Source organism: Populus euphratica, unplaced genomic scaffold, assembly GCF_000495115.2.
Source record: "Populus euphratica unplaced genomic scaffold, PopEup_1.0 scaffold21.1, whole genome shotgun sequence".
Taxonomy (NCBI): Eukaryota; Viridiplantae; Streptophyta; class Magnoliopsida; order Malpighiales; family Salicaceae; genus Populus; species Populus euphratica.
Window position 1 is genome coordinate 1,194,322 of NW_011499887.1, and position 21,973 is coordinate 1,216,294.

Consider the following 21,973-nt stretch of genomic DNA (forward strand, 5'->3'; position numbering starts at 1 on the left):
TATTTCCAGTTGCAAGTATTTCAGTTGCACATTGATTGTCTTCACTAAGATAGACCTCTATTTCGCTTCTTCCCCTGATTCTCTTTGATCCTTTCCTTTCGAGGATCCAAGGCAAGATCTAACTGATTGTTGGATGGAGGAGCTTCGTGGAAATGGACCAACATTCTCCACCAGCTACAGCTAATCCCACGTGATAACCCATATTTTCCATCATCGTAGAAGCTATGTCTCACCTCTTTGTAAGGTTGTGCTCTCAAGAAATCCTAAACAGTGCGCGCTCTCGTTACAGCATATGCCATAGCTTTCTACCAAGCTTCGCAGAGCTTCCATCATCACCAAGTGAAAATAAAAGTGCCCTACTCTTTTTTCATCATCCCATGATTCAGGTACAGCTTCCCTCCGCGGCTAACATTACCATATGAAATTGGACACGGAGTATGACGTGAAGAGAAACACAGGCCCTCAATTATTTTAAATTAAAATGAAGAGAAGGAAACGTAAGGAAATTAGAAGAGATGCAAGAAATAAAGGCCTAGTTCAAGCTAGGAAGCTAGCGAGTCTTTCTGGTCTTCATTCACCATTGATGCAATGCTTCATCAAGATCACTGTGAGCAAAGACACTCCGAACAAGCAAAAGCATTCAGCGAGTCTCTGCCTATAACATCCAAAAGGGTACTCTGCATCACACCTCAAGCAGGTGCAATTGTGCATTGCCTAATAATCAAAACAAAACCTCAGCCTATGATATTCAACACAGTCGCATAACCATCCTACTGATGATGAAAAGTTCAGGAGAATCGTACATCTGGCGCGCGCTCACAGACGCAATCATTTTGTAAGTGTTGAAGCAGCAGTATGATGAGAAAATCTATATTTTTATTCACTTTCTCCATGAAATCATTATGTGAATTGCTAACCTTTGAACAGATGAAAAACATAAATAGATTCAGAATGAAGAAATCCGTGCAAATGGCAGCAACGCATACCATCCAGCATTTGTATATCTGAGAAATCATAAAGCACCTCAAAAAATTCGAGGTGGTACCCTGTACCCAATTGCAGTTCCAAACACACAGGTTTTATACACGTTCTTCTTTTATTTAGAGCTTGAGTTGTAAAATTTGTGGAATATTGAGGTTTGAATCACAGGTTTTAAGTTAATTAGAAACTAATTCAAAAGCTCATGCCATGAGGTTTTATGAACAATTTATGCAAACACATACAACTTTGCAAAACGCTAAAAACACTACAAAATTCAACATAAGAAAATGAACCAGATTTTTATTACAATAACCAAAGAACATCATTGGGCAAACATCAAAATGAAAATTTGCAGAAGAAGATATAATAGCTATGAAATAACACCAGCAAAAGTTCTTGCTACCCATGCGAAAAGAGTAGGTAAAGACATTACTAATAGAATGGGAAAAAAAACTGGCTTTATTTATTAACCTTCTTTTGGCCTAATCTCAATCCCCTCAACAGTCAGCCCACCTTTCCAATCACCACTCTTCACCTCTTGAACACTCATTTCCAGTTCTCCATCTTCCCCTTCCTTGCAAAAGAACTCACCCAACTCAATCTCCAGCCACCCATCTCCCCTTTCCTTTGGATGCTGTCCATTGTTTTCACTAGCAGGCACAGGTTCTTGCATCCCCACAATTCGGCTGCGGTTGTGCAACCCAATGCGCCTTCTTACAAGATGATATCGATGTGCTCGACCTCTCTGTGAGTCCAAATACACATTTCGCTTACCATTTTCACTACCAACAAGCCCCACCCCAACCTCCACTGGCTGGTAATCCAGCCCATAAACTCCTTCTTTTGGCTTGAACACAAGGTATGCTGCGTACAACGTTGCTGGAGATAGCATAGTTGCATTAATTTTGCCACGAATTTCAAGCCAACATACACCAATCAGCTCGGCCACTTCCCCAAACCTGTCAGAATCCAACAAAAAAGTCGTAAAAATTTTCCAATCACAAAATAAATGAGAAGAACGACACCATTAGACAAAGAAAAAGAAACCAACCTGGAAGAAGAATCAGAATTCCATCTCCAATAAGTAGGAGTGTCACCCCATACAATCATCAGGTCTCTTGCAGACAGCATGTAGCATTTCTTCCCGCTCTTTTTTACCAATGAAAAGCTCTGTTCCAAGCCAAAAAAAAAGAAGTTAAACACAAGTAGATATTCAACCTAATAAAATAATAATAAAACATGCACCGTTTGAGGATGCCACTTGTCACATCTTCAAGATCCTCGAAGAACACTTGTTCTTCCCATGTCTGTTTCAACTATATTTAAATTTATAAGGAAAAAAAAAAAGGAAGAGATTGACATGAGAGTCACCTTTTTGCCATCGTCGATAATTATGGGCTTCTCACAAAGCCTGAGATAGAGCTGTTTCTTGGAAGAAAGAGAAGCCAGCAGAACATAACTATCGGACGTAAATATGATAGATTGATAATCACGAGGAAGAAACCTTTCCCACACAGCATCAGATTCCTCCGCCGACTTAAACAAGGAAGAAACAATGGACAGCCTACAAGCATCCCTCGGGCCGGTGAACGCCAAAACGTTGGCTATGCATCCTTCAGGCAGCACGTTCAACGACATACCTTCTTCTCCAAGGCTCTTTCTTGCCGTTTGACTTGCATGTTTTTGAGGTGGCATACTGTGCAATTTATAGAGAATGCAGCATGCGTCGTGGGGAAGCTTAGCAGTTAAGTATATGTGATTTTTATTGGCGGCCATTAAATAAATGGGATAAAGTAGAAGCTTCTTCTTCTTTTCTTTTTACCTGGTTGAACTCTTTATTATTGCTTTAGAAAAGATTTAATCTGTTTTTCAAATTTTTCACATGGGATGAGTATATTTTTTATACTTGTTGTTTGGATTAAGCTAATAATTATACTGGATAATTAATATTTTGGTTTTATTAGGTGGGGTGTTTTTGGGTTTCTTGTCTTTTTTGAGTTAATCTCTTAATTTTTAAATTTTGGATATAGTTTAACTTAGAATTTTAATTGTTCTCATTTGTTAAAATACATTTATTTTTATATTTTAAATCATCCTATAATTTATTTTTGTTATGAGGTTTCTTTTTTGACAAATTCATAAAAATACCTCGCATGATAAAGTCAAATTACGCCAACCTAATTTATTTTAATTAAATTTGGCATGTAGTGTTGACAATTGTTTTCATATTTATTTTTAATATAAATCAAATTGAATTTAAGTTTGTAACATGGCATTTTCGAACTAGAGAGTAGTTATCTTGTATTAGTTATTTTTTATGGCGCATCTTAAAGAAAGAAAGAAATACTAAGAGAAAAAATAAAATAAAATTAATAAACCATCTATAATGATTAGAATATCTTCACATAAGATTTCACATTTCTAATTATATCTATTTTTTTCTATTTCATGAACATTATAAAATTTCTCCACTTTTATTAATTTAATTAAAATATATAATATTTTTATTAAACATAAATTGGCCTGAGAGGTTAATCTACGATCTAAATCAATTTAAGTTTAAAAAATTAAAAGGAAAAATTAGCTTATATAACCCAGACAAAAATTCAAGTTAATAAGCGATAACTAGTTTAAATCTAATAAAAATTTATTAATTAAAAAAATAATGTTATTTTGAATTTATTAAAAGAAATCTATTAATTTATAGTTTGATTTTACTATTAGGAATCTCAATCTAATATTTTAAGTTGTTTGATGAAGTCTCACATATTCATTTTACTTTGTACTTAATTTTTATTAATTAAATAGAAATGGTGATATTTAAACTCGTGAATGTTTAGTTATCAAAATTATAATATCATATTAAAAAATTATCTCAACTCAATAACTTAAAATATTAAGTAAAATTAAAAAATTATCTCAACTCAATAACTTACAATATTAAGTGAGATTTATTTATATTATTTTTTAATATAATAACTATTATATATTATATATAATAAAATGAATAGATCAAAAGGTGAAGAAAGAAAAATATAAGAATAAATTATACTTTTTCTCGTAAAATTTAAATATAAAATGATATATAAAAAAAAAAAAAAGCAAAGTGGTTTATACAATTCAAATAACGAATACTTAATACTTAAAAGCAATATTAATATAATTTAATTACTTGGGATTAGCAAAATGATTGATATAGAAAAATGAGATCCGAGTCAGGGGCGGTAACTTTATAACTTTTGGCTGTGGAGTATCTAAGATGGACGACGCGGCAGAGCCGCCGTGGCCACCCGTTACACGGTTCACTTCTTGGATTGTAGCTGTGTGCCATGTGGTCTTCGTAATAGCCATGTGCTAGCTAGTCTCCAGGGTGGAGGATCTTTGTAACCACTCAGAGAATGGGCAGTACACTGACAAATATGTTGTCTGAACCCGTACTGATAGAAACAAAAGTCAGAACACTCTTGAAAGTAGATATCTAAGAACTCACTTAGCGTTGCTTGACAAAATGCAAAGCTTGTTCCTGAGAAGTGAAAAACGAGCACTGGCAAGAGGCTTCAAAAATATATCAGCAATTTGATATTTGCTAGAGATGAACTGTACTCTAATGCTTCCATTTGCTACCTATTCTCTAACAAAATGAAAATTAATTTCTATATGTTTAGTCCCGGCTTTAAGAACTGGATTCCAAGATAAGTGAGTTCCACCAACATTATCATATAAAGGGATATTAGGGCTGTCTTTAGATTGATCGAGTTCTCATAGTCATTACAACAGTGTTCAAGCACATAATAACAATAATTTTTTAAAGTATTTTTATTTATCTCCTCGTCTACGCATCTAAAGACACTAATTTGCTCGTGTAGTTACCCTCTTTCCTCTTTCGGTCTAATCTCAATGCCTTCAACAACCAACCCTTGTTTCCAAATACCAATATTTTCAAGAACTCTCATCTCGAGAGCTTCTTCTTCCCCTTCCTTGGTAAAGAACTCACCCAATTCAATCTCCAGCCCTCCATCTCCTCTTCCCTTTGGATAATTTCCACCCCTTTTTGCTTCAGCTGCATATGAGCCCATCACACGCCTTCTTACATTCCGGGCTGGAGATGAACCAAACATACGCCTTCTTGCATTGCGGTATTGCAACTGCGAAAACATTTCTGGCCGCTGCCAGCAAAAAGTTCGTCTGGAAGAAGTTTCAGCACCAACGAGTCCCATTGTGGCCGCTACTAGCTGAGGACCAGCTGCTGCTATGGAGAAGTTGAAGACAAGGTGTGCCGTGTACAATGTTGCCGGGGATAGCATGCTTGTATTGATTTTGCCTCCAATTTCAAGCCAAGAAACCCGAACAAGCTGCGCCACTTCGGAAAACCTTACAGTAAAGGGAATCCTTTAAAAAATTATATATCTAATATAAAATTCAAATGGTATTAGAATTTTTAAATGAAATAAATAAATATTTAATAGTTACCTAATTCAATCTCCAACCATCCATCTCCTCTGCTCTTTGGAAAATATCCATCGCTTACTCCGGTAGGTGCAGATGAACCGATGGACCTTGTTGTGTTACAGTTTTGCCACCATTATACGTACTTAATCCCAACTACTACTTCTAGTAGAAGTTTCACCTCCAACAAGTCCCATAGTGACTTCTACTTGCTGGTCATCAAACCCGTGAGGTCTGTAAGTGAACTTGAGCACAAGGTATGCTGTGTACATGTTGATGGGGATGGCATACTGATGTTAACTTCGCCACGGATTTCCAGCCAGCACACCAAGAGAAGCTCAGCTACTTCTGCAAATCTATGGCATCCAAAATCATAAAATTGTATCAGAACTACAACAGAAGAAAACAGAAAACATATAAGTGAAAGCAGAGAAAACTTGATCCAGGATAAGAAAATCCATTCCCCATATTCCTGATTATCACTCCATGCAATTCCCAGATCCCCTGCCGAAAGCCTGTAACCTTTCTTCCCATTCTTTTTATCCAATGAAAAGCTCTACTCAATGCAAAAGCAGCAAGCTATTAGAATTTTTTTCCTCTTATGACCATTGTTAGGCAATTTATGAATTAATAAAATGAAATTTACCTTTTTCCCATTATCAAAGGTGACTGGATTGTCACAGAGGCTGAAGAACAGTTGTTTTTGGGAAGTTACACGCTTCAACAGCAGAGAGCCATCAGGGGAATTGGATAGAATAGATTCAAGATCACTGGGAAAGAACCGGTCCCAAACCATGATGAATTCAGAGGCTGGCCTGAATCTGGGTACATGTGTCGACCCTGATTAGGGAATCTTATTAGGGGTACCAAGATTGATCAAATCCGGTCAATGCTTGAAAAATAAAAATCAAAATCAATTATATAATAATTAGACATTTGAAATGATAAAATATGGGAAACGCCGTATGAATGCTTTCATGCATATTGAAGCATAGTTTGATCAAATTGAGTCTAACTAAACTCTCAAAGCTTCGTAGATTCCATGGATAGTTCATGAGTTGAGACCATGTTAAGCAAATCAGGCAGCTAAAGTTCAAAAGCACTCAAAAATGATACAGGTACTGGTCCTCTGAAGCTCTTTCTATTTTCCGAGCATCTTTCTTTCCCTAGAAGTGATCCAATAAGCCTGTCATGTCAAGTTATTCAGGTTTGATCTCATTAAGCAGTTACCGGTTAAGGTTATACAGCACTTGAGCAAGTACAATTCCAATATGAGTTGCGATCATTTTGATCAATAAAATCAGGCATCAGAGCATTTGAAAATATGGCAGGTACAGATGCTACAAAATTCTCCAGGGCCAGAAATATTACCAGGCTATGAAGAGTCAACAGGCAAAATAGCAAGAATAAGTTTATAGTAACTTCTTTTTATTTGAATTCACTAGATTGCTTTCCGTGAAAAAAAGATTGTGTTTGAAACCTCAGCTAGACTACAGAGATCCCAGCAAAGCAATGGCCCATTCAATTTAATACCTTTTGGATTTAAACCACATACACAATGGATAGTTTTGAAGAAAGACAACAGATAACATTGTTTCAACAATACAATTTTGCTCCCTTTGTGGTTCTAGTTTCAGCATCAACAGTATGGTTGGAAACTTTGTCGGCTTCTAGTATTAAACATGCCACTTCAGATGAAGTCCATTTACTGTGCATCTTTAACTGCTTGGACTAGCTCCTCTTGCACCTGAGACAGAAACAAATGACATCAAGCAATTTCTCATTTGTTGAAAGATGATAATTTAAAATGAAGTGAACATCATAAACATGAGATCCAACATCTATGATCACTAAACAATTACATATTAAGTAGATAAAAGATAAAAGTTACTCAAATGCTATCTGCATCCTCCTACATAGCTGTGTGCGCACTAGACCAGCTGCAAAGGCTCTTGATAGTGAAGCAATCAAGATACCAACCTTAATCTACGCACTACAGATGTGAAAAAAGTAGACATGATTACTAGAATATGAAAACAGTTGCTCATCCAGTTACCCTGTTTTGGTCTAATCTCGATCCCTTCAACAATCAACCCACGTTTCCAATGAGTAGTGCCATCAAAAACTCTAATTCCCAGCTCTTCATCTTTACCTTCCTTGGTAAAGAACTCACCTAGTTCAATCTCCAACCACCCATCTCCTCTGTCCCGTGGATAATGTCCATCACTTTCTCCAGTAGATACAGATCTTCTGCGGCTAAAGCTAAATAAAGAAAACAGCCGTCTCGCATTACAGGGTACCTGCCCCGGCCTTCTTTCTGCACTCCAGCTAACAGTCCGTGTATAACTTTCTTCTCCATCCAGTTTCATTGCAACCGCAACTGGCTGGTCATCCAATCCATAATTGTGAATGTCTATGGAAAGCTTTAACACAAGGTATGCTGTGTACAACGTTGCGGGTGATAGCATGCTAGTATTGATTTTGCCACGGATTTCAAGCCAGCACACCGAAATAAGCTCAGCTACTTCTGGAAATCTGTGGGTGAACCATCAACATTTACATATCCCAATCACAAAAACAGAAAACTAAGAAGAAAAAACTTTAAAAAAAAAAAGAAAGAAAAGAAAAACCTAGATGTGGGGTCAGAATTCCATGTCCAATACTGAGGAGAATCACCCCATGTAATCAAGAGGTCCCTTGCAGAAAGCATGTAACATTTCTTCCCACTCTTTTTTTCCAATGAGAAGCTCTATGCAATACAAAAGGCGGGATACTTTAGACAAATTATTATTCCTAATAAAACCATAAAGATCCACTGCTTAAGAAAATCAAATCAGTCACATAGGTTTTGCTGCTTAAGAAAATCAAATCAGTCACATACGTTTTGGGACAAGGGACTGGACAAGAGGCAAAACTACTTTTTCTCCAATGTAACAGCCTTTTTCCCAACATCTCTAACCAGGATAAGAGATTATATTTACAGAAAATCCAATTCCCTTTCCATTACTATCAAACAAAATACTCTTGATGGATCCAACAAAGACTTCAGCAAACTTCATCAATGAAAATCAACAAGTCAACTGGTCAATTGGATAAAAAAGAAAAGACATTTTGATCAAATAAAAAGCAATCCAGTCAATCAAATGATATTTAAAACAAGAAAACACAAAAGGGTCAATAAAAAAATTCAAAGGAAAGGAATTTAATTAGAAAAGAAGAAAAATTTACCTTCCTCCCATTATCAACAAGCACTGGATTCTCACAGAGGCTAAAATACAGTTCCTTTCTGGAAGCCGCAGATGCCATCAGGCAAGAACCATCAGGGGAGGTGGATAGAATAGATTCAAGATCTCTAGGAAGGAACCTCTCCCAAACAACATCGGATACGGCGGCCAACATGAACATGGGAGAGACAACCGAGAGCCGGCCAACGTCCTGAGGAGTTGTAAACGACAGTGCATTAGCTATGCACCCTTCTGGTAGCTCATTCAAAGACATTTCTACTGATATTTCCATTTTTTTGGTGCGGAGTCTATATTAAAGGAGAGAGAGGAGAATGGACGAGGGAGGGGGAAATTACAGCAGCGAGCCCGTTTGTCATTGTGGCGATGATTATTTTTTAATTTATTTTTTATTTAAAAAACATTAAAAAATATTTTTAAGTGCCGATATCAAGCGTCAAGGGAAAGAATCTCATTCCGCTTTAATGTCTACCCATAAACTCTTTTTATTTTTATATTTTAAAAAATTAAAAATAATTTATTTTTATTTTAAATTAAATTAATATTTTAAAAAATTAAAAATAATTTATTTAAATTTAAATTTAAATTAATTTTTAAATTATTTTAAAGGGTTAATATTAAAAATAATTTTTTAAAAAAAAAAACATATTAATTTATTTTCAAATAAAAACTATTTTAAAAAGCAACCGAACTATATTTTCAAATAGTTTCTAGACATGATTTTTTTATTTTTTATTTTTTTAATTAATATTTTTTTATATGTTTTTTAAAATAATTTAAAATTTTTTGTTTTAATTAATACTATTTTAGGTGATTATTTTGATTTATTTAGCTTTTTTAATAGTGTTTATTTTTTTTATTATACTAGATGTGTTTAATTTTTTAGAAGGTTAGTATGATTTATATGTAATTTTTTTATATTTTTTATAGATTAAATATTTTTTTATAATATTTTTTATATGTATGATTTTGCATAGTATTTATTTTTTTAATTTTATTCAATAAATTTTATGTGCATTGATTACAAGATGATTTTAATAAAAAAAATATTAAACACAACCACGTGAATTACCCATGTTGCAATATTAAATATCTTGATCTGTATTTATTTTTTAATTTTTTCAATTACATTTTTATTTATCATTAATTATTATTTTTATTTATTTACACAATAGTTAGTGATTTATTTAATTCAATGTATGCATAAATTTTTCAATTTACATTTAAAATGTTTTTATTTAAAAAACAAGATGAGAAATTCTACATGTTTAAATTTTTTATCATGAATTCATATTTTCAGTTTTATTCGTATTCTTATGATATGTTTTTGTTTTTCTTAAATCTTTTTGTAAAAGTTTTATTGTTTTAATTTCATCATTCAATCCAAAATGACAATGTATTGTTTTTTTTTTATTTTGATCTTTATTCTTTTATTGTTTTAATTAATTTTTTTCTTCTTTTCAATTTATCTCTTAAAGTGAAAATTTATTTTTTCCCCTTAATTTATTTTTTATTTTGATTTTAACCTTTATTTTTTTAATCACTATTTTTTTATTTTAGTGATTTATTTTGCAATTTTGTTTTCAATTTCAACCTTTAACGTTTTATTTTATAGAGATTGAATGATTTTTTTATATATATAGTACTTCCAATCTAATAATTTGAGTCACAAGGTTGAGAATTAATAGAGGTTAATATCTTTTTTATTTATTTTTTTATATCATTGTTCGACATTATTTTTTTTAAATAGCTTTATATTTTTTTAATTTGTTTCTATCGAAATATCCCTACTTTATGACCTAGAACATTAATTTATCAAGTTAATTCAAACTGATCCACCTTTAATATTTAGATTACATGTTTATTATGCTAACTTGAGTTGGCTCACACCATTTTTTTTTATTTTTTTTATTGTATTTTATCCTTAATATTTAATTGACTAAAAAATAAACAATATTATCTTTTGTTCTTGAATAAATGTTTTTTTCTCATGTTATTGTATATATGTGTATTCTTGTTTATTATTGTTGCTTTTTTTATATTGTTCATATAAAACTATTTTATTTAATTGATCAAGAGCATAATTATTACATTGAAAAAAAAAATGCTTCCAATACCTAAATATTTTTTAAAAAAGTTAATTTAATCTCACTGCATGCCACGGATAATAATCTATTGTACCCTGAAACTCAACTAGTTAAACTCGACAAGATCCAAACTTTTCAAAAGGGTACGCATCAACAATGAAACAAAAGCTTTTACGCGAAAAACAAGCACGACATAAACGAATCTAGCTTGAAAAACACGAAGAATCCCACTCGAGCTAAGAATTTGTAATCCCAAGAAAGATCGATTTGGGATAACTATTGAACAGAAAAAGATTACTTGACTCGTTCAAATTTTCCTGTTCGCCTCGGGTTAGAACAAGAACAGGTAAGAATCTGCAGAAGAACTGGATTTTGCTGAAATATTTACTTGAGAAGGCATAATGCTTTCTTACATAAAATGCTTGTTTGGCCATTGGTGACGGAGAAAGTTAAAATACAAAGAGTAATGAAAATTGGTACCTTTAATATTTAGATTACATGTTTATTGTGCTAACTTAAGTTGGCTCATACCACCTTTTTATTTTTTTAATTGTATTTTATCCTTAATATTTAATTGACTAAAAATAAACATTATTATCTTTTGTTCTTGAATAAATGTTTTTTTTCTCAAGTTATTGTATATATGTGTATTCTTGTTTATTATTGTTGCTTTTTTTATATTGTTCATATAAAACTATTTTATTTAATTGATTAAGAGCATAATTATTACATTTAAAAAAAAATGCTTCCAATACCTAAATATTTTTTAAAAAAGTTAATTTAATCTCACTGCATGCCACGGATAATAATCTATTGTACCCTGAAACTCAACTAGTTAAACTCGACAAGATCCAAACTTTTCAAAAGGGTACGCATCAACAATGAAACAAAAGCTTTTACGCGAAAAACAAGCATAACATAAACGAATCTAGCTTGAAAAACACGAAGAATCCCACTCGAGCTAAGAATTTGTGATCCCAAGAAAGATCGATTTGGGATAACTATTGAACAGAAAAAGATTACTTGATTCGTTCAAATTTTCCTGTTATTGCTAAAAACAAGTTTAATTTTGAATTAGCTCCGGGTATCTGGCCGAGACCCGACTAATGCCGTGGGTATACCGACCCTCGGGAAGGCAACCTTACTAAGTCTTTGATCTCTATCTTCTTTCAGATTATCGATGAGTGGACGCCTCAGGTTAGAACAAGAGCAGGTAAGAATCTGCAGAAGAACTGAATTTTGCTGAAATATTTACTTGAGAAGGCATAATGCTTTCTTACATAAAATGCTTGTTTGGTCATTGGTGACGGAGAAAGTTAAAATTCAAAAAGTAATGAAAATTGGCGATCATGACATGCATATCAACCTGGAACCATTTCCATTTGCAAATTGTTATCTTCGTAGCAACGTTTAGTGGACCATTCTGCCTCCAAAACATGGTATGTGCTGGGCTGTGATGAGTACAGTTCCTTTAGCTTCGCTGATAACTTAGTACAGTCAGTTTAGGAATCTAGGGGCAGATTTCTGTCTGCTGCCATATGTAACACTGTTGAAATTTTGCATGTAATGCCTTCAGGTTTCTGTTTGCTGATAATGTGGCAGTGAACGATTCTCAACTCGAGCCACTACCAAAGATGACAATATGTTCTTCACTTTGTGTTTGTAAAAACAGCTTGTTTGTATCAAAACGCTCCTCTGTTAAAACAGCATGGCTGTATCAACATACTGCAGCTCAAATCTCAAGTTTATTCTCCTTCACACTTTTTATATGCATAAGTTTTCGATGTTAGATAACATAGCCGGCATTTACACGATCACTAAACTGATATTTTCTTCATAAACCCTAGATGGATAAGCTGGTCCGAATGAGCTTGGGATTATAAACCTAACCTTCAACATCATTTCCACGTTTCTTTCTAGGCTTGAATGCATGTTTAGACAAAGAAGCAGGATCTTGGGTTGAAAAGAGAGTGCCTTAACTCCTACTGTGGACGTTATGCTTTTTAGAACTTCAGTGGACTTGATTTTTTTTTTTGCTCAAGCTCCATTGAACTTCAGGATCAGGCACTGCCTAGACAATGATTGTCAGGTTCGTTATGGGGTGCATATTTCAACACGTCGACAGCATAGTGCTGGAATATCAATTGTAATGCTTTCCATTTCCTTCGAAGAAATGACAGACCAAGCAACAATAATAGAAGAGAACAGCTACAATGCCCAATAGTGCATACTGTCCCTAACATAGACAGAAATTCAAAGCGTTTTCGGTGAATCAGACATCTTTAAACTACGATAGTGTAACATTTTTGGCACCGCCTGATGCAACCTGCATAACATCTTGTGAATCAATGATGATATATCAAATCGAAAAAAGTTAAATGTTTACTTCATTAGAATTTAATCCAATACATGGACTGATTTGTTGGATAAATATGACAAATACAGGTATGAGTTGTACTATGAAGTTAATGTAATCACTTGTATAAATTCCAAAACAGAAAAGGAGAATAAATCAGAACTTGAATAAGAAGAAGCCTTGCAATATTTCCTGCACCTGTTCGGTAGCTTTAACTTCCTGACAACTGCATTACAATGCTGTTACTTGGAGATCAGAGGCTCCCCCAACCACTTGGCACGAAAGCCAGTTCCTTTACAATCAGAGCAGCGCATTGATCCCTGAAAAAGAATCAAAGTTACAAAATGCATATAATGTTAACTTGTAGTTCTACTTTATCTTTAAGAATTATGTCCTCATGACACTTGAACATCCATAAATTTGCCAACATTTTAACGTACCTTTCCAGCACAAATAACACAAGTGGTATTTCTGGAAGGAACTTGGCAGAGCATGTTATCGCCAAGAATGAAGAACCCTGTACCCCTACACCACTGGCATTCAACATGCCCATTTGAATCGCAGGAAGTACACGAAACTGGCCTTGGTTGCTGTAACCATCACGAACATTTGATATGTAAAACTTGTCAGAAACAGAAATGATCGCATCAAACATTCTGTTGATCTTTAATCTATATCCCAGTAAACAATCCTTGCCCTTTTCTAAAACAGTTAAACATCATTAAATTCTACTCTTCTGGTTAGTAGCATAAAACCATATGGGACTATTCCAGATCATAAAACCCTAAAAATACCTCAATTTTTCAAGCCCTAAATCCAATCATAAGATCCCATTGAAGATATGCCATTTTCAAAGACACAAGGTTGTCGATTTTTTTTCATTTCTAACTCAATTTTCACCAACCCAAAACAATTAAATCAAACTTAATCTCTATCACCAGATTTCATGCAAAGCAAGTAAGATTAAATTTCCAAAATTGAGAAATCCCAATCTATAATTCATAAAAAGAAAGAAAGAAAACCCAATTCAAAAAAATGAGAACGATTTAAACTTTACCTGAGAGATCAACCAAGCTTGTTCCATTCTCTTAGCAATATCAGAAGAACTCTCATAAGAATCCACCATTGAAGCCCTAACAACTCCACAGACCCTCCTTGAGCTACTGTTGCTTGTACCATGAGGTACCTTTACAACTCCTCTTCTTATGCAGCTCATGTTAATATCCATGGATTTAGCTACTGCAATCATGGGCCTGCTACAAGAACACACAGAATTCATCGTTTAATTCTACAAGGAAAGAGGGAAAAACGAATGTAATATCTTGGGATTTTTTTTTTTTTTCTTTATCTGGTGGCGCAAACCAAACGGAATTCCTTTCTCCTCCTTTTTCCGTGCGTGTTAAAATAACGATCACTGGGGGAGATTCTGGGCCCGCTCCTTGTTTGGACCGCGAGAAAAATCGGACATCCTCCAGGAATTTGGATTAGGTGATGGCGGCTACTGTTTTTGCCACTTGGGTTGGAACTTAGGCTTCAAAATTGTAAACAGAACTTCTATTTTGTTTCGACTAAAAAGCCCAATTTCTTAAATGGAAACCATAGGTGGGTTGTGACATTTTAAATTCCAAAATGTTTGGTTTCATCTAAATTGTGGAATTAAACATAACAAAATATTATAATTACAAAAAATAAAATAAAAGCCACATAAAAATAAAATAAAATCCATGCATGTTTTTATAATAATTTACGTTGTATTTTTAAAAAATTCAATTCTTTCATATAACTCTTTTCCTTTTCAGATTGGTTCTTTTGTTGCCAGATTAATACCAAATCGCTTATGATTTGTGATTTATCAAGAAATAGTCATGTTAGAAGATTAAGTGTCAAAATAAAATTTATAAAGGAAATGAATGATAATTCCAAAATTATCATAAAATATTCACTTTAATATAAAAATTCAGAATTTTTATTTTTAATTGTTGATTCAAAATATTAGAGAGAAAATTATTGAATTCTAGCAATATAATATTTTTAGGTTGGCATCAATTATAACAAAAGAAAATATATTAATTTTAATGTTAAAATTTTTATTTAATTAGACGAGTTTCACCTAAGTATTATTTATTATTTTCCTTATCTGAGATAGTAGATTTGATATCAATTTTATTTTGAGTTGATTTTGAATTTTTTGACAAATTTCTATTTTTATTTTAGATTGTCTATGAGTTTATCAAGGTTTGCAAATATTTTTTAAATTTTTATAACCAAAATAGGTTTAAAATAATTTTTTTAAATATGAACCTAATTTTAATGACTCTTTAATTGTTAAAAAACAACTATAACTTAAATAACTAATAATGTAATGAAAAAAATATTTATATTGAGTTTTTTTTAATAGGATTATTTTGTTCGAGCTATCCTAAAAGATTAGAGCTAATAGAGCCCCTAATTGTCACTGGATATGATATTAAAACATAGATTTTTTTTTTATCTCTTATGGCTTTGAAGTAGTAAAAGTTTATGGAAAGAAAGAAAAAAAATACAAGCCCCCCTCTCTTAACGAAATCCTAAAACTTAATCTTTTATAAATCAATTATATGGTTATGGACATAGTATGTTTTCTTGTTTTTTCCTGAAAATTATTATTCATTGCTAGTCTTAATGATTATTTTTCCAAACATTAAGTTTATAATTTCTCTTGGTATAATATGAAAAAAAATATTCTTTTTATACTTTTGAATTTTTTTTTCTTCAAAAAAAAAAAGTAAAGATTTTGTCAAACCCATTTCTCATGTATCTTTTTATATTTGTTTTGAGGTGTCCATATATGCCACCAAGCTAATATTGTGTCCATGTTTTGTTAGCTAAATTCGTCATCTATGGTGAAAAAAAAAAAAACGAAATGTCTCCCTCCAAGCAAGAAAAGATTGGGGACTAAAATGAATTATTTTAGTCTCATTTTAACTTCTTTTTTTTAATTTGATGGTAAATAATATTTTTGAACTAGCGAGTTGAAACTAGATTTTGTATCTAAATGATCAAAGAAAAAAAAAAACATCATGTTAGTAAGTTTCCAAAGTTATTGAACATACCGAACCAACCATGATTGTAAATTTTGCTCATACCATACTATAAAAGGAAAATATTTAAAAAGAGAATCAACTATGATCCTTAAAAAGGAAAGATCAGTCCATACAAATGTACAAAATCTATGCTCAAACTATAACAAAATTAATAAATAAGATAACCACCTCCACACTTCTCCCCTAAGAAACTCTCTAAGTATATTCTGACTCCTTAATCAACAGCTCGCACAACGCATTAACCTCTCTCTCTCTCAAGAATTCACCTAATATTTATAGCAATCCAATTAGTCCATCTGCTACTTTGCCATCGAAAATTGAAAGGCATAATCACATCATGAACGCTAATACTTCTTCTTCTTCTTCTTCTTCACCTCTAACATCACCCACGACCTTTGTTCAGGCGGACATAAACACCTTCAGGGACCTTGTCCAAAAACTAACCGGTTTAGCCAGTGACGCACAAAGACTCCCGGTGACAAGAGCACTCTCCTCCTCGAAACCATCACGTAAACCCGTTGACTTAACTGGTCCTCGCCGGTCAACTTTCAAGCTCCAAGAGCGAAGACATGCCTTAAGAAAGCTTGAGATCAAACTTGGCTTGACCTCTCTTAGGAACTCATCACCATCACCAACCCGCCAAACACACGGACTGGAATCACCAGTGACTCCACTTTGTTCAGGATTTTTGTTCTTCCCGAGCCCAGGAACGGAGTCACCATCGTCGCTAGCAGTTTTAGAGGAGGAGAAGGCTATAGCTGAAAAGGGTTTTTACTTTCATCCTTCGCCTTTGAACACACCAAGAGGGAGCGAACCACCGGAGCTACTGACTCTGTTTCCATTGAGTTCAACGAGCCAAAGTAATCAAGATTAGGTGTTGAAGGAATGTTTAAGGAAACACTGAACGTATCTGCTGTATCCTGCATGAAGTTCTTGTTCTGGGTTTTAAAGAATGTTTAAAGCTTGGAATTTCAGGTTACTATTATCAAGCATAGAGAAAAATTTGCCATGTTTTAGGTTTCCTTTTCCAATCTTCTTCCCTATCTAGCAAATGTTCAGAGATGATGATGATGCCTGGGGAATTTCAATGGGACGAATCTGTTAATTAATCAAAACGCCGTTGGAGATATTAAAATCTCAAAGACACAAAGTCCTCAACCTTCTCCCTTTCTCACTCAATTTTCACCAACCCAAATCCCAATCTATAATTAAAAAGGAAAACCCAATTAAAAAAAAAATGAGACCCAGTTCAGAAAATGAGAAAGATTTGAACTTTATCTGAGAGAATAACGACGCTCGTTCCATTCTCTTAACAAGATCAGAAGAACTCACATAAGAATCCACCATTGAAGCTCTAGCAACTCCACAAACCTTCCTTGAACTACTGCTGCTTTCACTATTAGGTACAACTACAACTCCTCTTCTTAAGCAGCACATGTTATTATCCATGGATTTACTTGCTGCAATAACGGGCCCATCACAAGAACACACAGAATTCATCATTTAATTCTCCAGAGAGAAACGAATATGATTTTTTGGGTTTTTCTTTCTTTATCAGGTGGCGGAAACCAAACGGATTCCTTTTATCTTCCTTTTTTCTGTCAAGCTGTTTGATTCATAGCTTTTAAACTCGGTCGGAAGATGATCCGAGACAAATCTTGGATTACAAACTACGTGGATTAATCGGGTAAATTCAAATCAGCACAACGATTTTTTTAATTTTATATAAAAAATAACAACATTTAAAAAAATTAATAAAAAAAAGTTACAGATTTTGACCGACTTTCCTTGAGTTAATTGAGTTGTAGGTAATATTATGTCAATTCTCTTTATTTTTATTAAAAAATAGTTTAATTTAACTTTTATTTTACCATTTAACTTGTCAAGTTGGGTCAGATTTTAAAAAATTAATTATAATAATAATTAACCAGGGGTAATTTTAAAATTCTTTACAGTATTTTTTATGTAACTAGCTCTTTTCTATAAGTTATGCTTGAGTTATTTAACTAAATAAACTATGCCATCAATCCATGGTAACAAATTCAAGAAATCATCAGTTATGTCTACAAATCCAAAAAATCATAAACTATGTCTAACTTTTTATTTAAAACAATTACTAATGCAAAAAATTAATGGAAACAATCACCTTTTTAGAAAGGCATTTTTTTTTGTAAGGATTAATATTGATGCTTGTTTATAGTAAATGAATTTGTCAATTGATATTTGTTTTAATTTTTTTATGCAAGTTTCAAAAACTAAAATATAATTATTCTAAAATGTTGCATAGAGATATAGTCTCCTTATAAAAAAGGTATGTCAAAATAGTTTCATTTAGAAAAGTAAAAGGCTAGAAATATAAGTAGAGATGATACCTTTTACCCTTTAATTTATTTCTCTTTCTATAGTGATAATCAAGTTATCATTATGATTAATTTTATTTAATTTAGAAAATAATAATTATATTAATTTGGCTATTTAGAAAAGCGATTCCTTCCATTTAATTGTTTAATATAATTGATAATTTGTTGAATTTGTTGATATGGGATGATGACATAATATATTAATTAATGACTTAAGCAGTAATTAACTAGAATTTATAAGAGGTCAATGGTTACAGTTTTAGCACTATAAATTTTCTTATGATTCTAGGTCGCTTCTTGTTTGGACCGCGAGAAAAATTGGATTTTTATAGGAATCTGGACATGTCTTATCTGATGGCGGCTACTGAAATTTCCAATTGGGTTGGGAGCTTGTGCTTTAGAATTGAGTAAAATGCGTGCAAATTTTCATTTTGTTTTGAGTAAAAAGCTCGATTTTTCAAATGAAAATCAAAGGTTTGTATGGATATTTAAAATTTTAAAATCTTTGGTTTGATATAAATTGTGAATTTGAACATAAAAAATATCTTTTTATATTTTTGGTTATGTTTGTTAAATATAATCTATCCAAAATTAATAAGTAAAATTAATATCAAATCACCAAAAATTGACAATGATAAGTTTAGCTATTTTTTCATGTATTTTTTTTTCTAATCTACCCCATATCCCTAGAAAATATATTTAATATAAATGATAAGTAGATTTTTCAGATATGGATAGCTTGTTTATGAACTAATCGAGAAGAAAATCAGTTTCATCATGAAAAACCGAACATAAATACATGTTTTTACCATTCAAATATAAAACAATTAAACTTAAAATAAATAATAAAATTTCTTAAAAATAACTTGTTATATTTCTTATTTAATGTAAGAAGGTTTGAGCATTCTACTCTTAATGTATCATCTAGTTTACCAATTAATCTAATGATAGATTAGGTTAATAGTTAAGACATATTGTTTCCTTCTTAGCTACTAAGAATAGGAAGTGAGATTATTACAAATCCACTAGTCCTAACATATGTCTATAACTACTCAACACAAGAGGTGAAAGTAATTTTGATTGGCTATGTAAATATCAAATTAAAATTGATAAATTTATATGATTATAAATACCAAATATATATGATACATAAATCTTTTTATAGAAAAAAAATTGAATTGGGTGAAAGTAAAAAATTACAAATCCCTTTTTTTAAAAAAAAAACCCTAAAACTTGATCTTTTTAATTAGTTGGTGGTGGTTATGCTCTATTTAGTGAATTTTTTATTTTATTCATTATCTTATATTACCTAAGTATCATATTAACAAGTTCTCTAATTCACAATAATACTAAACCAAATATGATTGCATTTTTTGCTCATATAATACCATAGAAGGAAAAATATATTTTAAAAAATCAAATATAATCCTCAAAATAGAAAGATTACTCCATACAAGTTTACAAAATCCATGATCAAACTAGAACAAAATTAATAAATAAGATAACAACCTGTGCACCCCCAAAAGAATTCTCTAAATATAGTCATTGGCTCCTTAATCTACAATTCACACAACCCACTAACCTTTCCTTTCGATTCGATTGCATTTCTTGCTCATGCCATAGGATAAAAGGAAAAATATTTCAAAAAAAATCAATTATAATCCTTAAAATGGAAAAATCAGTCCATACAAATGTACAAAATCTATGCTCAAACTGGAACAAAATTAATAAATAAGATAACAACCTCTACACTTCTCCCCCACAAAAACTAACTCTCTAAATATAGTAATTGGTTCCTTAATCAACAATTCACACAACCCACTAACCTTTCTTTATCTCTCAAAGACTTCTCCCTTCTCTCTCAAGCTTACCAAAACTTGTATTTGACTCTCCTAGTCAGACCTGATCTCCCCTTATAAACAAAGCAATTACCATGAAAATCACCTCATCCCATTTAGTATCCTCTAGGCCTCTCTCTCCCTCTATAATATTTCTAGCGATCCAATTAGTCCCTCTGCTCCTTTGCCAATGAAAATTGAAAGGTATAATCACATCATGAACACTCATACTTCCTCTTCTTCTTCTTCACCTCTAACATCACCCACGACCTTTGTTCAGGCAGACACAAACACCTTCAGGGACCTTGCCCAAAAACTAACCGGTTTAGCCAGTGACGCACAAAGACTCCCGGTGACAAGAGCGCACTCCTCCTCGAAACCATCACGTAACCCCGTTGACTTTACTGCTCCTCGCCGGTCACCTTTCAAGCTCCAAGAGCGAAGACATACCTTAACAAAGCTTGAGATCGAACTTGGCTTGATCTCTCTTAGTAACTCATCATCATCATCATCAACCCGCCAAACACACCGACTGGATTCACCAGTGACTCCACTATGTTCAGAATTTTTGTTCTTCCCGAGTCCTGGAACTGAGTCACCATCGTCGCCACCAGTTTCAGAGGAGGAAAAGGCTATAGCTGAAAAGGGTTTTTACTTTCATCCTTCGCCGTTGAACACACCAAGAGGGAGCGAGCCACCTGAACTACTAGCTCTGTTTCCATTGATTTCATCGAGCCAAAGTAATCAAGATTAGGTGGTGAAAGAGTGGTTACAGTAGTGCTGAACGTACCTAGCATGAAGTTCTAGTTCTAGGAGAATGGTTACAGTAGTGCTGAACGTACCTTCTGTATCTAGCATGAAGTTCTAGTTCTAGGGTTTAAAGAATGTTTAAAGCTTGGGATTTCAGGTTAAATATTATCAAGCATGGAGAAAAATTGTCATGTTTTAGGTTTTCTGTTATTAAATTTTGTGTTTCCTTCCCTGTCTTGCAAATGTTTTTGCATTAACACAGATGGTGGTGTGGTGGTGGTGGCGTGCTTGTGGATTTCAATGGGATGAATATGTTAATTGATGGACCTAATTATTAATTATTAATTAATCTTTAATTAAAGTGGCTATGATTGATTATTTCTTCTTCTTCTTCGTTTTATATATTGTCTTGTGACATTAATTTTTATTTTGTTTTATTGGCTGGCATAGTTCATGTACAATAATTATTTTGATGTACAAATATATACTTCCAAGTTTAATTTGTTATTAAATATTACGGGCCAAAAAATATGTACAATATTACAATCTAATGTTGGTTGATTAGTTAATGCAATGTGACACATCCAACATAAGAATGATTATAAGAGAAAAATTCTATGTGTGTGTATATTGAGAATTTAATTTTTAATATATGCTAATTTGGTTAGAATAACCTATCACCGTAAATTAATGAAAGAATGAATTGGATTACCAAAAAACTTTTTAAATTCGCGCACCCGTGAATCAGCCATAAATTCTCAAAGAAATTCTAAAATGAAAAAATAAATATTTTTTTAATATTTTTAAATGGTTTTAATATACTAACATAA

The 21,973-nt window shown here is 32.6% G+C and overlaps 6 protein-coding genes across 7 annotated transcripts; 2 read left to right on the forward strand and 4 right to left on the reverse strand.

Annotated features, from left to right (window-relative positions):
- Positions 1-1,261: 1,261 nt before the first annotated feature.
- LOC105130551 (putative F-box protein PP2-B12) lies at positions 1,262-2,683 on the reverse strand. The gene is made up of 3 exons (XM_011033109.1): positions 2,353-2,683; positions 2,033-2,151; positions 1,262-1,940 (listed from the first exon to the last, which is right to left on the reverse strand). The coding sequence occupies exons 1-3, from the start codon at positions 2,674-2,676 to the stop codon at positions 1,448-1,450; spliced, it is 936 nt and encodes a 311-aa protein (XP_011031411.1). The 5' UTR covers positions 2,677-2,683; the 3' UTR covers positions 1,262-1,447.
- A 2,009-nt stretch (positions 2,684-4,692) lies between these two features.
- LOC105130611 (putative F-box protein PP2-B12) lies at positions 4,693-6,223 on the reverse strand. Its single transcript, XM_011033183.1, has 5 exons — positions 6,074-6,223; positions 5,865-5,983; positions 5,637-5,783; positions 5,469-5,537; positions 4,693-5,352 (listed from the first exon to the last, which is right to left on the reverse strand). The coding sequence occupies exons 1-5, from the start codon at positions 6,221-6,223 to the stop codon at positions 4,848-4,850; spliced, it is 990 nt and encodes a 329-aa protein (XP_011031485.1). The 3' UTR covers positions 4,693-4,847.
- A 607-nt stretch (positions 6,224-6,830) lies between these two features.
- LOC105130552 (putative F-box protein PP2-B12) lies at positions 6,831-9,036 on the reverse strand. The gene is made up of 4 exons (XM_011033110.1): positions 8,656-9,036; positions 8,058-8,176; positions 7,484-7,962; positions 6,831-7,174 (listed from the first exon to the last, which is right to left on the reverse strand). Exons 1-4 carry the CDS (start codon positions 8,941-8,943, stop codon positions 7,146-7,148), a joined length of 915 nt encoding a protein of 304 aa, XP_011031412.1. The 5' UTR covers positions 8,944-9,036; the 3' UTR covers positions 6,831-7,145.
- A 4,075-nt stretch (positions 9,037-13,111) lies between these two features.
- On the reverse strand, positions 13,112-17,779 carry LOC105130555 (uncharacterized). Of its 2 annotated transcripts, XM_011033114.1 has the most exons (4): positions 17,745-17,779; positions 14,170-14,449; positions 13,553-13,702; positions 13,112-13,432 (listed from the first exon to the last, which is right to left on the reverse strand). In XM_011033114.1, the coding sequence occupies exons 2-4, from the start codon at positions 14,389-14,391 to the stop codon at positions 13,355-13,357; spliced, it is 450 nt and encodes a 149-aa protein (XP_011031416.1). In that variant the 5' UTR covers positions 14,392-14,449; positions 17,745-17,779; the 3' UTR covers positions 13,112-13,354. The 2 variants fall into 2 exon arrangements, with proteins under 2 accessions (XP_011031416.1, XP_011031415.1); XM_011033113.1 differs by lacking the exon at positions 17,745-17,779 and having other exon boundaries at positions 14,170-14,600.
- Positions 16,355-21,369, forward strand: LOC105130554 (uncharacterized). The gene is made up of 2 exons (XM_011033112.1): positions 16,355-17,077; positions 21,208-21,369. The coding sequence occupies exon 1, from the start codon at positions 16,533-16,535 to the stop codon at positions 17,067-17,069; it is 537 nt and encodes a 178-aa protein (XP_011031414.1). The 5' UTR covers positions 16,355-16,532; the 3' UTR covers positions 17,070-17,077; positions 21,208-21,369.
- LOC105130553 (uncharacterized) lies at positions 20,286-21,369 on the forward strand. Its single transcript, XM_011033111.1, has 2 exons — positions 20,286-21,207; positions 21,271-21,369. The coding sequence occupies exon 1, from the start codon at positions 20,584-20,586 to the stop codon at positions 21,145-21,147; it is 564 nt and encodes a 187-aa protein (XP_011031413.1). The 5' UTR covers positions 20,286-20,583; the 3' UTR covers positions 21,148-21,207; positions 21,271-21,369.
- Positions 21,370-21,973: the final 604 nt, after the last annotated feature.